At 35.2% G+C, this 15,339-nt stretch overlaps 3 protein-coding genes across 5 annotated transcripts; 1 reads left to right on the forward strand and 2 right to left on the reverse strand.

The window, feature by feature from the left end:
- The first annotated feature begins 187 nt into the window (after positions 1-187).
- On the forward strand, positions 188-2,987 carry LOC123270810 (juvenile hormone esterase-like). Its single transcript, XM_044736960.1, has 5 exons — positions 188-723; positions 1,554-2,093; positions 2,145-2,459; positions 2,515-2,659; positions 2,716-2,987. Exons 1-5 carry the CDS (start codon positions 309-311, stop codon positions 2,879-2,881), a joined length of 1,581 nt encoding a protein of 526 aa, XP_044592895.1. The 5' UTR covers positions 188-308; the 3' UTR covers positions 2,882-2,987.
- Positions 2,988-3,872: 885 nt separating this feature from the next.
- On the reverse strand, positions 3,873-5,235 carry LOC123270476. Its single transcript, XM_044736551.1, has 5 exons — positions 5,118-5,235; positions 4,442-5,064; positions 4,272-4,376; positions 4,049-4,210; positions 3,873-3,984 (listed from the first exon to the last, which is right to left on the reverse strand). The coding sequence occupies exons 1-5, from the start codon at positions 5,224-5,226 to the stop codon at positions 3,916-3,918; spliced, it is 1,068 nt and encodes a 355-aa protein (XP_044592486.1). The 5' UTR covers positions 5,227-5,235; the 3' UTR covers positions 3,873-3,915.
- A 1,756-nt stretch (positions 5,236-6,991) lies between these two features.
- LOC123270451 (transcriptional regulator ovo-like) lies at positions 6,992-12,124 on the reverse strand. Of its 3 annotated transcripts, XM_044736508.1 has the most exons (7): positions 11,337-12,124; positions 9,177-10,724; positions 8,929-9,110; positions 8,707-8,838; positions 8,337-8,636; positions 8,095-8,253; positions 6,992-7,048 (listed from the first exon to the last, which is right to left on the reverse strand). In XM_044736508.1, exons 1-7 carry the CDS (start codon positions 11,482-11,484, stop codon positions 7,046-7,048), a joined length of 2,472 nt encoding a protein of 823 aa, XP_044592443.1. In that variant the 5' UTR covers positions 11,485-12,124; the 3' UTR covers positions 6,992-7,045. The 3 variants fall into 3 exon arrangements, with proteins under 3 accessions (XP_044592443.1, XP_044592442.1, XP_044592444.1); XM_044736507.1 differs by lacking the exon at positions 6,992-7,048 and having other exon boundaries at positions 7,908-8,253; positions 11,337-12,123; XM_044736509.1 differs by lacking the exon at positions 6,992-7,048 and having other exon boundaries at positions 7,908-8,253; positions 8,974-9,110; positions 11,337-12,116.
- Between the last annotated feature and the right edge of the window lie 3,215 nt (positions 12,125-15,339).

Here is a 15,339-nt window from a genome sequence, read left to right on the forward strand (position 1 = left end):
GCAAAAAAAAAAGAACTGAGGGTTTTTATTTTAAAACTAAAGAATAGTCTCGTGAAAGTGCTTAAAAAAATGAGTAAGAAAATCACCAGCTTGTCATTGGAGCTCCTTTCCAGATTATCGAGGTTACAATTACTTGATGGTAATAAATATTGTGCTCTTTTTAACCTAGTGTTTTAAATAAATGGGTATTTAATGTTCTAAGATGTTTATTGCTGTTACCTTGATCTTTTCAACCACTCAGCAACCTACGTACTCATTTTTTTAACTCAACACCTCGTAAATGGAAGTAAGAAACAGCTCAGTTTAAGATGGAGCATCCAATTGTGAAGATCCAAGAAGGATTAATTCGAGGAGTTGAAAAAATCAGCTGTGATGGTGTTAAGTTCCTTGCTTTTAAGGGAATTCCCTATGCAGAGCCGCCTGTTGGACCAAGAAGGTTCCGAGACTCTGAACCAGTCAAACCTTGGTCTGGAATCTTGGATGCAAGTCGTCATTCCAAGACATGTGGACAGATAAACTGGTTCAACAAGACAGTCAGTGGTGATGATGACTGCTTGTATTTGAACGTCTATACCAGGGATTTGACCGGCAGAAAGCCTGTTATTTTCACAATCCACGGCGGTAACTTCTCCTTCGGTTCCGGAAACGACAACATCCTCGGTCCTGATTTTCTGGTTGAAGAACTGATTGTGGTAACCATAAACTACCGCGTTGGAATACTGGGTAAGTACTTTGAATTAATTCTTTAAATTAATTCTTTGAATTAATTCTTTCAATTAATTCTTCAAATTAATTCTATAAATTAATTCTTCAAATCAATTCTTTAAATTAATTCTTTGAATGAATTCTTCAAATTAGTCCTTTAACTTAAATCTTTAAATAAATTCTTCAAATTAATTCTTAAAATTAATTCTACAAATTAATTCTTTGATTTAATTCTTTAAATTAATTCTTTGATTTAATTCTTTAAATTAATTCTTCAAATTAATTCTATAAATTAATTCTTCAAATCAATTCTTTGAATAAATTCTTCAAAATGAATTCTTTGAATGAATTGTTTAAATTAATTCTTCAAATCAATTCTTTGAATTAATTCTTTGAATTGATTTTTCAAATCAATTCTTTGAATTGATTCTTCAAATAATTCTTTGAATTAATTCTTTAAATAAATTCTTCAAATTAATTCTTAAAATTAATTCTACAAATTAATTCTTTGATTTAATTCTTTAAATTAATTCTTTGATTTAATTCTTTAAATTAATTCTTCAAATTAATTCTATAAATTAATTCTTCAAATCAATTCTTTGAATAAATTCTTTGAATTAATTCTTCAAATCAATTCTTTGAATAAATTCTTGAAATTAATTCTTGAAATTAATTCTTTAAATCAATTCTTTGAATTAATTCTTAAAATTAATTCTACAAATTAATTCTTTAATTTAATTCTTTAAATTGATTCTTTGAATTAATTCTCCAAATTAGTTCTTTGAATTAATTCTTCAAATTAATTCTTTGAATTAATTTTGGGTGAGAATTAAAATGGTGTTTTGCAGGATTTCTTAATTTGGAAGACGAATCAGCACCCGGGAATCAAGGACTCAAGGACCTGGTGCTAGCTCTTAACTGGGTAGCCAGAAACATCTCCAATTTCGGTGGTGATTCTGGCAATGTTACTATTTATGGATACAGCGCAGGTAGCGCGGCAGTTCATTACCTGGCGATATCACCCCTAGCTGAGGGGCTGTTTCACAAAGCGATACTTCAAAGTGGAGTGTCTAGCAACCCCTGGGCCAGTGTTTCTATAGATTCTATGAAAGAATCAGCGGTTAAAATTGCTGGAGCTTTGGGATTCGAGTCCAAAGACCTGGTCCAGGTGCTTCAGTTCCTGAAGACAGTCAAGATAAGAGATCTTTTAGAAGCAACGGCTTGTTTCTCCACCTGGAAGATCAGCGTCAACACTTTTGGCCCTTCGGTGGATTCTTGTGCCAAAAATTCCTTTCTAGAGATCCCTGTTGAAGAAGCTATCAAAAAGGGGATCAGGGTTCCTTGCATCCTAGGCTCGACTACCCATGAAGCTGTCATGCAGCTAGCTGGTAAGTTAATTGGATCTTTGACAATTCTGATTCTGATCATAAGGTTCCTAGGTTTAAATGACGAGCACTTGGCGTTGATGAATCAAAACCAGAACCTGGTGTTCCATCCATCAACTGCCAGGTTCTTAAAGCAGCAGAATATCCCTCTGGATGTCGTTAGGAGGTTCTTTATGGATGACAAGGAGATTTCAAGGAAGAACATTGAAAATGTTATCCAGCTGATGAGCTTCATTCATTTTTTGGCTGATGTTCAACATATTCTGAAGATTCAGCAGGTTAATAATGTTCCTTGTTACTATTTCAAGTTTGGATACTTCTCAGAGAACACGGCGATGATCCAGAAGATTATGAAAACCAATTTGAAAGGTAAGTTGCTGGATTTAGGTTTATTAATGGAAGCTAATGATTCTTGGGTGATTAGGAGCAGCCCACTGCGAAGATGTCGGCTACCTTTTCAACATGAAGGCCTACAACAAAATAGGAATCGAACCACCGAAGAAGGGAACAGTAGAGTGGACTATTCAACGGAGATTCATTGAATTTTGGACTAATTTTGCTAAAACAGGGTAAGTTTGGATTTACTTTTTCTTTTGTTTAATCATGCAACTGCACGACTTTACAGAAACCCTAACCCCGGAACTTCAAAAGTGGTTTCTGAAGTCTGGTCAACTCTAGGATCAGACCAAAACGGGTTTACTTGCCTCCAGATGTCTTCCTCCCTCAGCACGATCTTGGAACCAAACCTGCTGGTCAGGTTCCGAACCACGCCTTCTTTAGACTATCCATAAGTCTGAATTTACCTTTTTTTGTTGAAAATTCGTAGTGAGTCGACGGGTATAGAGAATTTATCTTATTAGATGATTTTATAAGTATATAAATTAATAGGAAATTTAATATATCGTTTTTGGGATTAATAATTACTCCTTTTTTTTTTAGTGTCACGTCAATACCACTCCTTTTTGACATTCTTAGTCGAGCGACGCCCCTTAGCAACCATGGTAATCTTAGTAATGCCCCCTTAGCAACCTGGTAACCATAGTAACGTCCCTTAGCAACCATAACCACGCCCCTAGTAACAATTGTTTGACGTATAACGTTAATATAGCTCCTTTTTGACATTTTTATCTAGCAACACCCATAATAACCCTGTTAATAATAACCACGCCCCTTAGCAACCTTGTGATATTAATCACGCCCCCTTAGTGACCATAAACATGCCCCTATTAACAATCGTTTGACGCGTAGTAACAATCTTCCGTCTTTTTGACATTTTTAATAAGCAATGCTCCTTAAAAACCCTGTTAATATTAGACAAACCCCTTAGTAACCTTGTAACCATGGCTACGCCTCCTTAGCAGACATAAACACGCCCCCAATAACAATTTTTTGTCATATAACGTCAATCCCTCCATTTTTTTTGACAATCTTCGACAACGCCCCTTAACAACCCTAATAATGTGAGTAACGCCTCCTTAGCAACCTGGTAACCATAGTAACGCCCCTTAGCAACCGTAACCACGCCCTAAGTAACAATTGTTAGACACATAATATCAATCCCCCTCCTTTTTTATAATCTTCGTATGGAACGCCCTCTTAGCAACCCTGGTAATAATAGTGACGCCCCTTAGCAACCGTAGCTCCGCCCCTTTGTAACTTAAATCACGCCTCCTAGTAAAAATGTTCATAAAATTTTCTACTCACTTTATAAACCAAAAATTTTAAATATACTATTAATGTTTATTGATTATTAGCAAAGAATGATATAGTTTGAAGAAAAATAGATAACTATACTTAACTTGTTAATAAAAATTCTATTAATTAATTACTGAAAATCTTCTTCGGTAGTAGCAGTGTTAAGAATTGCAAAAAATGAGTATGATTTATTGATAACCTGTAACAAAACCACCGTAAAAAAATTAACCATTAAATTCGATTTAAAAATATTAAAAACTCACCCGCAGATAGGTTTTCATTGACAGATCAAAGAAATGTCCGGCTGTTATCACCATGGGTCTCATTGTTTGTATAATTGTGATTGTCATTACCTGTACAAAGTTTTTGCTACAAATATGGTCCTCCCACCCGCACTCGTAAATGCTGTCCATCAAGCAGTCGTGCTAAAAGAATTCCCAATGATGATTAAGGGCACTTTTTAAAAACAAAATAAAGATCACTCACCTGGACTATCAGCATGTGCCCGAAGACAGACCAGTAAAGGAGGTTCAAAAACCCAATTTGGAGCATGACAATATCGTTAGCCGGGTTGGTGTGCTTCTTGATGCTCTGTTGGGACAAAAAATCAATGAAATTTGATAACTGTTAGTACCACCTATATAATTGGTCCTTACTCTAACCAATCCAAAGAGGCCCATACAGGTGAGGGTGCAATTGGAGATCGTTTGGATAGCAAGTACCACACTGAAGAGATTGTTGACATCGTTGATGTTTTTGATGATCTGCAGCTGGTGGATCAGGCAGCTGGTGAATCTTTTTAAAAAGGAATCCACTTTTACGTTGACCTGGTCCTCATCAAAAGGAACGAAGCTGTAGATCTCGTCCTCTTTTTTCAGCTCTTCGATTAAGCTGTAATTTTTAACAGCGTCAAATCCTTCTCGGGTGACCATTAAGGTACCGCGTGGCTTGTGGTAGAATTGACACTGCCGGTAATTTAGCTGGAGTATCTTCAGGTCGATGGTCATCCACCTTACCAAGCTCAGCAGGACTACGTCAAAGCTGTACACCCACCAGCAATTTATTATGATAGCGTAGATTTCAATTGCATAAATGACTTCGTAATTTGGCGATATAGTTGCATTAATTGGGAATACTCCACGGATTGGCAATTCATGGCGATCTATGTCTGCTAACAGGAAGGTCGTTGCGCTTACGCTTATGCATACGAATATATAAATAAAACTGTCGAAATATTGGTATGACATCGCTATTCGGATGATTGTCAAAACACCAACATCTAGCGTTAAAGTTTTTAATTATTAAAAAATAATTAAAAAATATATCATTTACCTGATGATTGTCTAAGGATCATTATTGGCTTGTAAATATCATCAACAATTTTCCTTATTTCTTTTTCATTAAAAAATCCAAATATCATTTTAGCTAGTATAACTGACATTGGAAAAATATAACAGATATTTTCTGATAAAATCATTAATGTAAAATTAGCTATAGTGTCATAAATAGTGGTGAAAATAACTCCAGATTGGACAATAAAATTTACTATTTTAAAAATATTTATCCCAATTGTTATAAATATATTATTATGTTTGTATGTAAAGGGTCCAGTATATCTGAAAAAATAATAATACACAAATATAAATAAATGAAATATTTAAAATTATTGTTTAAAACGTTGTTCATACTTGAGTAGGGTGAATGCCTTATGCACAAAGCACTTAGGGTCCTGAATTGGCGATGACATTTTTTTAAAAAATCGGATCCAAGACTTTTATTCAAAAGTATCAATCAGAGTGATAACACCACAACTAGCTCCTTTATTATTCATATTGCGTGACTGGGTCGTCTAGTTAGCCAGTCTCTTTGAACTACATCGACAAAATAAATAAATCACCACCGGCACTGACCCTTTGATGCCCCCCCCCTCCCGGTTCTTTTGATTTGAGTGGTACCTCAAGTATAAGTTCTTAAGAACTTAAGTATAAGTTCTAAATATGGACTACTGAGGGTTCCTGAGGCTCCGGTTGTCTAGTTGGCTGAAAATCTCTTTGTTCTAAGCGAATATTCTGCTTGAAAATTGTTTTTGATCCAGTGATTTTTGGCGATAACTTCCAAATTTTTTAGCCGATGTTCATCTGGTTTAGAGCTATCGGCTTGGTATTATCATCTTCTGATCCTCACCAAGTTTAAAAACAATCGGTCAAGTAGTTTCAGAGTTACATTAAAAACAAAAAATAAATAGAAGTTAAAATTTGATAATATGTAAATTTTTTTGATCCAGTAATTTTTGGCGATAACTCGCAAAGTTTTCAACCAATTTTGATCTAGTTTGGAGAAATTCACTAACTATTCCAACCATTTGGTCTTCATAAAATTTGAAAACAATCGGTCAAGTAGTTTCAAAGTTAAATTAAAAAAAAAATAAAGACTAAAAATTAATAATATATAAATTTTCTTGATCCAGTGATTTTTGGCGATAACTCTCGAACAATTGATCCAATTTAAATCATCAAGGAGTGTAATTAAAGGTGAATATAATTACATTGGTAAAGGTTATAAACAATTTATCTTTATTAATAATTTCTCACATTTTTGTATATATATATATATATATATATATATATATATATATATATATATATATATATATATATATATATATATATATATATATATATATATATACTTTCATCTTAATACAATAATAGTAAACAAATAAATAAACTATAAATAAAATCTAGTAGAATATGGAATATTTAATTTATAAAAATATCTATTTTCATATATGAGTATTTTTATTATTATTATTGTCTAAGTAAATATTTTTTTTTTATTTTTAATTTTTTTAAGTATCAAAGTGCCGGTAGTTATTATTATCATTATTTACAGTCTTTTTTTTTTGTTTTATTATTTACAGATATATATTTATTATTTATGCACCGTTTTACGTTTTTTATATCGACTTAATAATACATTAAATATATATTTATATTTATTTTACGGTGATTTATTAGTGATTTTTTTACCCTCTATTGATAATAAATTGCACGAACCCACTTTATCATAAACACATTAATAATAATAAAAATAATTATAAAAAAAAATTACTCGTGGGAGAAATTATAATTGCGATATATAACATAATTATAATTAAAAATAATAATAATAATAATAATAATTATAATAATAATAATAATAATGTAAAATTAAAAATAATGATAATGATAATCTCATCTTAAATTAATGATTCCTCTTGATCACTGCGAAAATAAAATAATTTTTAAAAATTAAAACATTAATTGAAGATTTTTATTAAATAATTAATAATAATAGGCGAAAAATAAAAAATAATAACCGTTGCCCTATCACAGGTCACCCTTAAATAAATGCGCGCGCAATTCCCTTAAAGGGTGTCATAATTGTGACCGAATTAATTAAACAATTCAGAGGGGTAATATTAATTATTTTCGGTGTTAAATATAAAATTTTAGGTTCTGCAAGCCCTAAGTCTATTTTAGGTCCCATAAGTCCCAAAATTTAGGGACTTATAGGCCTTAAATATATTTTTAGGTCCCATATGTCCCAAAATAATTAATTTAAGGCTTCGTAGGCCCTAATTTAAGTTCTAAAATAATTAATTTACGGCATATAAGGCCCAAAGTCTATTTTTAGGTCCCCTAAGTCCTCAGATTTCGAGATTTATATTCCCTAAATCTATTTTTTAGGTCCAATAAGTCCTTAAATTAATTAATTTAGGGTCTTGGACGCCCTAAATTTATTTTAGGACCCATAAGTTCCAAAATTTAGGGCCTTATAAGTCCTAAATCCATTTTAGAAGCCGTAAAAGTTCCAAAAAATAAATTTAGGACCTTATATGCCCAAAGTTTATTTTAAGGTCTCCAAAAAAATCAATTATTTAAGGCTCTAAATCTAATTTAGGTTCCATAAGTCCCCAAATAATTAATTTAGGGCCTATAAGTCCAAAAAAATAAATTTAGAGTCTTCCAGGCCCATTTTGGTCCCCTAAATCTAAAAAAATTTGATTTTAATCCCTAAAAATTCTATTAGATCCTTTAGGTTTTATGGGTCCCAAAATTTCGCCTCTCTAAAAAATCTTTCCTCCCTACCACCCCTGACTCGACTTATAACCCCTTAAACTTATCCGGTGCACGATTCTAAACCTAAAAAAAATGTCCCCCACCACCCACTAAATATTTACATGATCCTCCATATAAACCCGACCAAATACTGAGCTTGTAAATAAATTCCCCGGGGTCCTAACCAAATGATAAATCTAGGTGCGCACCTGCAGTAGCATATTTGCAAAATTACTGTTGGTAAACTTAAAGTGTCTTTTGTCGTAGAACTTCAGCAGGGCTGGACTGTACGGATGTTTGTCCTTGAGATGAAGATAGTGGACTTCCGGTTCCTGGGTGGTGTGGCCGCATTCTTCACATACATAGACCTACAAGTCAATAAACTATTATCACCACATCCATCATCACCATCATCATCATCACCTATCAAATAAGTAAGTTAAATCCTTACCTTTGTCCTTCTCTCCTTGTAAGCATACTGGTGCTGAACACCATGAACTTTAAGACAATGACTCTCCAAGGAGCACCGCTGGGTGAAGCTCTTTTCGCACAGATTGCACTTGTAGGGCCTGACACCAGTGTGAGTACGCGTGTGGCGCTTCAGGTCAAAGGTGTCGTTGAATCCTTTGCCGCAGAATGTGCAAAGGTACCGCTTAACATCACTGTGGCACTTCATGTGCCGATTTAGAAGCCGCTGGAGGCTGAAGGTCTTGCTGCAGATCCTACAGGAGAACCTATTAGGGTCATCATCCTGAAACAAATGACCTTTTAAGCTCCAGGTCCAGTTCCTAGATCAGGATTTAGGTTGCCCTAAAGCTTACCTTGCCAGAAGGTGGCCTGGTGGTCCGCTCCTCATCACGCGTGGTCTGTCTCTGTCCTTCGATAGCCAGTGGGTTCTTGATCCCATGACCTCCATTGACAAACTCAAGCTGACAGTCACCCGGCAAACCAAGCTGGAAGAAAACAACCAATTAGTATCTGCTAAATCCAACCGAGAGAAAGCACTCAAGTTGGCAGGATGTCCTGCCACCCGGAATGCCTACCCTCTGTTGAAGAGCACCAGGCCGGGATTCGCCACTTGAACTCACAGTGGCGCTGACTCCCGACGGACTGGGCGCGTGTTCCATCAATCCGCAAGCTGGAGATGTGCTGGTGGAGTTGTCAACGGAGCTAACACCTCCAGGACTCGGAAGACTGCCACCGGTGCTGCTATCAAGGTCCAGGCCTGAAACATCAACTTATCAGCACCACAATCATCAGGTTGGAGCTAAAATTGTTGGAAGAATCTTACCACCAGAGAAGGTCAATCCTGGGCTTAGTAATCCTTGATGCGGCGCAGGATTCTGTACCTGGATCTGCAGCTGCTGTAACTGAGGCTCAGTCTGGCCTTGGTTGATGTGCAAAGCCAGCTCGGGGCGTTCTTTGGCAAGAGGCTGGTAGCTGCTCTCTTCAGGGTAAGGAAGACTTGGAAGCTTCGATAAGGAGAATTGGTTGTACTGCCTATCGAATCCTCGAAGGGCCAGACTGTGTTCTGGGAACGGATCCACTGATGGTTCCACTGGAGTGGTCATAGGTCCCTCGGCTGACCCTGGTGAGTGCAAGGAGTCTTCCAGTAGGTCAGTTCCACCTTCATCGGCTGGTAATCGAGGGAGGAACAATTCCGCAGCGTCAGTTAGGCTCTCCAGTAGCGCGGTGTGGTCAGATGGAGAGCTAAATGTCAAGGTCGCTGTGAATTGAAGTGGGTCCACCACCGCTCCAGTTACCATGTCCACCATCATCCCAGAATCCGTCACATCGTAGCCGTACTGCCCACCCAGTAAATCCGGCTGGATTTTATAATCCGCTAGATCATCCTCGTCAGTCTCTTCTTTAAGGACCAGTCCGTAAGACGCACAGACATTTTGTAGCAACGAGTACTGCTTGCCTTCCTGAGCGTTGTACTGCTGCTGGATCTCAGGTTGACCTGTATCACACTCCATTCCAACATTTGTCGGCGTCAGAAAGCCATTTTGGCCGTATTGGTTCACGAAATTAGCTAAATTATTCCCACCTTTTAAAGATTCATAAAACGGCGGCAACGAGCCAGATGGAGGCGAACTCGGGCCGTAATTACCCCGGCCGTTTCCTCCAGGATTCATGCCACCGTCGCCAGCACCACCACCAGCGCTTCCACCGCCGACTCCTCCACCGCCAATTGACGCGCCTCCAAGATCTCCACCGCCTGAACCACCGGAATAGCTGCCTCCTGAACTGCCTCCTGAACTTCCTGAAGATCCAGACCCTGAGCTAGCACGGCCATGACCCGCCGCACAGTTTACCGTCTGAGGAGCAGACAGCCGCATAGCCAACAACGGCCTGGCAATGGAGTTTCCTATTCTGGAGGCTTTAGCGCCCTCCTTATCATCCTCCTGGTCCTCCTCTTTCTTCTTAGGAACCGCATAGTCAATTGGCTGCTCCTGTTCAGGCTCACTTCTTGGAATTTCAATAGTCTCCTTTCTGGTGGGGACTCGCTGGATCACTGACACTCTGGTGGGTGGTTCCACTCTTGGGGTCTTGGGTGGTGTTACCGGCCGCGGTAGGTCTATTTTTTCCGGTGTTCGGGGCAGTTTTTCCGGCAAGATCGCCGGACTACCGTACTCCTTGCGCTCCGCACGAGTTAACACGTGGCTGCGGCTACCGTACGGAACATCACCGCCTAGGATGCTGGAGATAAAGCGCCGGGGACCGGAATTTATTGGGCCCGATGAAGGTTGCCATTGTGGCGGGGGGGATCCAGGCGGACTTACACTACGGACTGATTCAGGTGTTGTAGCTCGGTCGTCCTCGGTTTTATCGCGATCTGTAAAAGAAAGGTAGGTGAAAATTTTCGACCTTTTTGTCTTAAATCGGGATTTTTTTGATGAAATAAATTTTTTTTTGAAAATTAAACGGATGTAGCTTACAGAGGACTTGATTCTGCGTAAAATAATGTATAACAACATTGATTAATAAAAATCTAACTATTTTTTAAGGTTAATTGAAAGTTTTTTTGTAGAATTGTGCAAAATTTGCGACTTTTTTATGCTAAATTAAGATTTTTTTTGGAAAAAATTTTTTTTTTATCAAATTTAGTTAATTGAGCTTGTAGGGGGCTTAATTTTGCGTAAAATGATGTATAATAACATTGATTTTTAAAAATCTGACTATTTTTTAAGGTGGATTGAAAATTTTTTTTTTCGAATTTTTTCAAATTTTCGACTTTTTTGTCTTAAATCGGGATTTTTTTAATGAAATAAATTTTTTTTTTGAAAATTAAATAGATGTAGCTTATAGAGGGCTCAATTCCGCGTAAAATGATGTATAATAATAATAATTTATCATGCAACAACTATCTAAAAATCAGCAATAGAAATAACATCTATGAATGAAGATATTCGGCTTAATATTAAAGGGAATTATTTTAGGTACTTACACTGGTGCTTGTTGACAATTAGACTTAGCGGTTCGGTTGTAAGAGGGCTATCCTTTCCACTAGGGGGTGACTTGCTGAGGTGCTGGGCCTCCAACAACCTCAGCTGCTGCTGGTGCAGCCGGTTCTTTATCAGAAATATCTTCGGCATTCTGATCACTAGTCTAGATCACTAAACTCAACACTTAAATCACTGATCTGACCTTGAACTTCACTTTAGTTACTAAACTGATCATAGATCACTGAGGGATCTATGGATCCACTCACTGGGTATTGTCATAGATCATAGATCATAGATCACTTGAGATTGTTGGAATAAATTGAGGGATTTTTTTAATATACAAAATTAAGGTGTGGTGCAGACGAATCCTCGCGAGCAACTGGGGCTTTGCCTGGATGTCGGACGGGACCCTGGGCCCCGACCGTGAGCTAAGAGTCATTTTTTCCCCCACTTATTTCTCGAAGGTATTTACTTGTACCTGTTGGCCCCGGTTACTCCGCTACTCCCCTCTCCACACTACTCCACACAAGCTACCTTGGCTCTCATAATACATACCAGCTGCCCCTCTCTTGGTCTCTACTAAGCGTCTACTACGCAGAGTCGCTCAAGCGGTTCTCCGCTCGAGAATTGTTAGTTGTGAGGTGTATATATTGTGGTTCTCACTATAGATTATGGATGTATTTTCTTGTTATGTAGTAGTCGGTTTGGTATTATAAGACATTGCCATGCCGGCCTCGTGGCTTTAAAACGGACCTTTTAGATCCTAAGCTCATCCTGTTCATCCAGCGTTATAATACTGTACTTTTAGAGTATGTTACAGGTTTTTATTTTTAAATATACCTGTTTAGGGAAACTTTTAGGAGTTTTTGAGAGCGCAGGGGGTTGCAAAATTTTATTTAGTGGAAAAATTTTGGCTGCTTACGTCGTTTTTGTAATTAATTATTAAAAATAAGGGATTTTTTGGCTTTAAATTGGGATTTTTTTGGGGAAAGAAATTTTTTTAACGAAATAAATGGATGAAGCTTGTAGAGAGATCAATTCTGCGTAAAATGATATATAATAACATTGATTTTGAAAATCTAGATATTTTTTACGATTAATTGAAAGTTTTTTTGCAGAATTTTGAAGAACTTGCGACTTTTTTGCATTAAATTAGGATTTTTTTGAGGAAAAACTTTTTTTTTATTAAATTTAATCAATGAACTTTGTAGAGGGCTCGATTCTGCGTGAAATGATATATAACAACATTGAGTTTAAAAATATAACTAATTTTTAAGGTTACTTGAAAGTTTTTTTGTAGAATTTTGCAAAATTCGCAACTTTTTTAGATTAAATTAGGATTTTTTTGGGGAAAAAACTTTTTTTTATCAAATTAAATTAATGAACCTTGTAGGGGGCTTAATTCTGCGTAAAATGATGTATAATAACATTAATTTTTAAAAATCTAACTATTTTTTAGGGCGAGTTAAAATTTTTTTTTTTCGAATTTTTAAGAATTTTCAACTTTTTTGTCTTAAATCGGGATTTTTTCGACAAAAAAAAATTTTTTTTGAAAATTGAAGGGGTGGAGCTTATAAAGGACTTTATTCCGCATAAAATGATGTATAATAATAATAATAATAATAATAATAATAATAATAATAATTTATCAAGCGACAACTATCTAAAAATCAGCAATAGAAATAACATCTATGAATGACAATTATCGAAAGGTTGTCTAAACCCGATGACCTTGGCTTAAGTTTGATTTATTACAGACATTGCCATTAATATATGAAGGATATAAATGTAAAAGTGATAAAATTCATTGTTTCTACGCCTTCACATTAGATAGATATACCATTAAAAAAAATAAAAAAATATGCGGAAGGCTGTAATAAACAGATGACGGAGACAGTGACTCTATAATGAGTCTAAAAAAATAATTATTCTGAGCTGTCTTTCCTCCGAGCATTGAAATCACTGATTGGGTGTTATTAAATTGAAGATAATTATAAGATTTTCCTGGCCAAGTTGCCCCGCTTAGCAACTAAGACAAAAAACCATCTGAGATCGAAGACTTTCTCTGTGTCTGTAATTGTATTTGTGGGTTTGTATTTGGGTCCGCCCATCCCAATCTCGGGCCTTTGAGACTTGGACACGTAATATACCCGTAATGTTACGCTGTCGTAATCCCTAAGGTAATTATTTATATTTCATTTTATTTATTGTTATTCTGATTTTGTTGTATCAAACGGATTATAGGTTTATTGTGCAATAATATGCCGCGCAATCAAGATGCAATGTCAAGGCCAAGATCTGCTTATGCAATAACTGATGTAAATTGCCGACTATCCGTTATATTAGCTCTAGCCTAGCGTAAGATTTCAGAAATAACATTATTTTTATTATAAGAGACTGATATTACGGAAAATTTCAGAAATTTTAATTTTGATTGGGATTTTTTCAGACACTATCGCATATAAAATTGGATTTATGTACATTATTTTACGGGGAATTTAATGATCTACAAGATAGATCTATCATAATTCGAAAAAAACAATTGTCTGGTTGAAAAAATTCCGATTTAGTACAAAAAAATCAATTTTTAGCGAAATTTTGAAGAATTTTGGCGAAATATTCATATTAAAATGATCTATAGCACCAAAACCATTGTTATTATACATCATTACACGCAGAATTCAATGTTCTAGGAGGTATGATCATGATTTTTTAGAAAAAAAAATTTTTTAGTTGAAAAAATCCCGATTTAGTACCCAAAAATCCATTTTTTGCAAAATTTTCAAGAATTTTGGCAAAATATTGATTTAAAAATGATCCATAACACCAAAAGCATTATTATTATACGTCATTATACGCAGAATTGAATTCTCTAGAAGGTTTGATCATGATTTTGAAAAAAAAAATTTTTTTGATTGAAAAAATCCCGATTTAGTACCGAAAAATCAATTTTTCGTCAAAATTTTGAGAATTTAGTAACAAAAATCATTTAAAAATGATCTATGGCATGGAAAGTATTGTTATTATACATTATTCTACGCGAAATTTCATGTTTTAGACGATAAAAATATTTATTTTTAATTCCATACTAATTTTCACTAAAAAAATCCCGATTTAATCTTTAAAAATCGTATTTTCCTTCAAATTAGCTCTTTAAAATATTCTTATCTCTTATATTTCTCAGATTTAGCTTCAAGAGATAAAAATTTTCAAGGTCGAAATTCCCAGTCCATTTTTGAAGAACAAAAAGTCTAAAAAAGGGATTTTTGTATCGTCCGAGCCCGCTAGGCTATTAAATGCATATATGTACGTATATATACACACATAATGTATATAGTAGTAATTCCGATTCAAGTCATGTCTGTTTCCTTTTACGGACAAACGTGTTTGTAAAAAGATAGAACAACGAGTCGAGAGAGACATCAGCGGTAAGAGTGAGATAGAAATAGGGAGAGAGGGGGGAGCCAAAGAAAGAGAAAGAACCAGAGAGAGTTCACTGCCACTGTTGCGGACTCAAAGTTCCGCTGACGGTCATTACATATACTATTTTATAATAGTTGTTACTACTAATATTATGTCTAGTCTCTAGTCCGTAGCGGTGGAAAAATTTTTTTGTAATATATACGTGAGAATTCAGAATATGAAATAGAATACCTTGATTATTTTACATGGGATGCATTTTTTTTCGGAAAATCGTGATCTTTTGAGGTTTAAAAATTTTTTTTTTAAAAATCAATCAATAGATCTCCTAGAGTACTCAATCTTGCGTAAAATGATGTATAATAACATTGATTTTTATTTATCTAATTATTTTTAATGTCCAATTGAAAATTTTTTTCATGATTTTGCAACTTTTTTGCATAAAATCGGGATCTATTTGAGTTTAAAATTTTTTTTTTGAATTTTGACTAGTTGTACCTTGTAGAGGGCTTTATAATGCGTAAAGTGATGTATAATAATAATGATTTTCAGTAATGCAACCATTTTTAAAATTCAATAAATAGT

The sequence above is a fragment of the Cotesia glomerata genome, linkage group LG8, assembly GCF_020080835.1.
Source record: "Cotesia glomerata isolate CgM1 linkage group LG8, MPM_Cglom_v2.3, whole genome shotgun sequence".
Lineage (NCBI taxonomy): Eukaryota > Metazoa > Arthropoda > Insecta > Hymenoptera > Braconidae > Cotesia > Cotesia glomerata.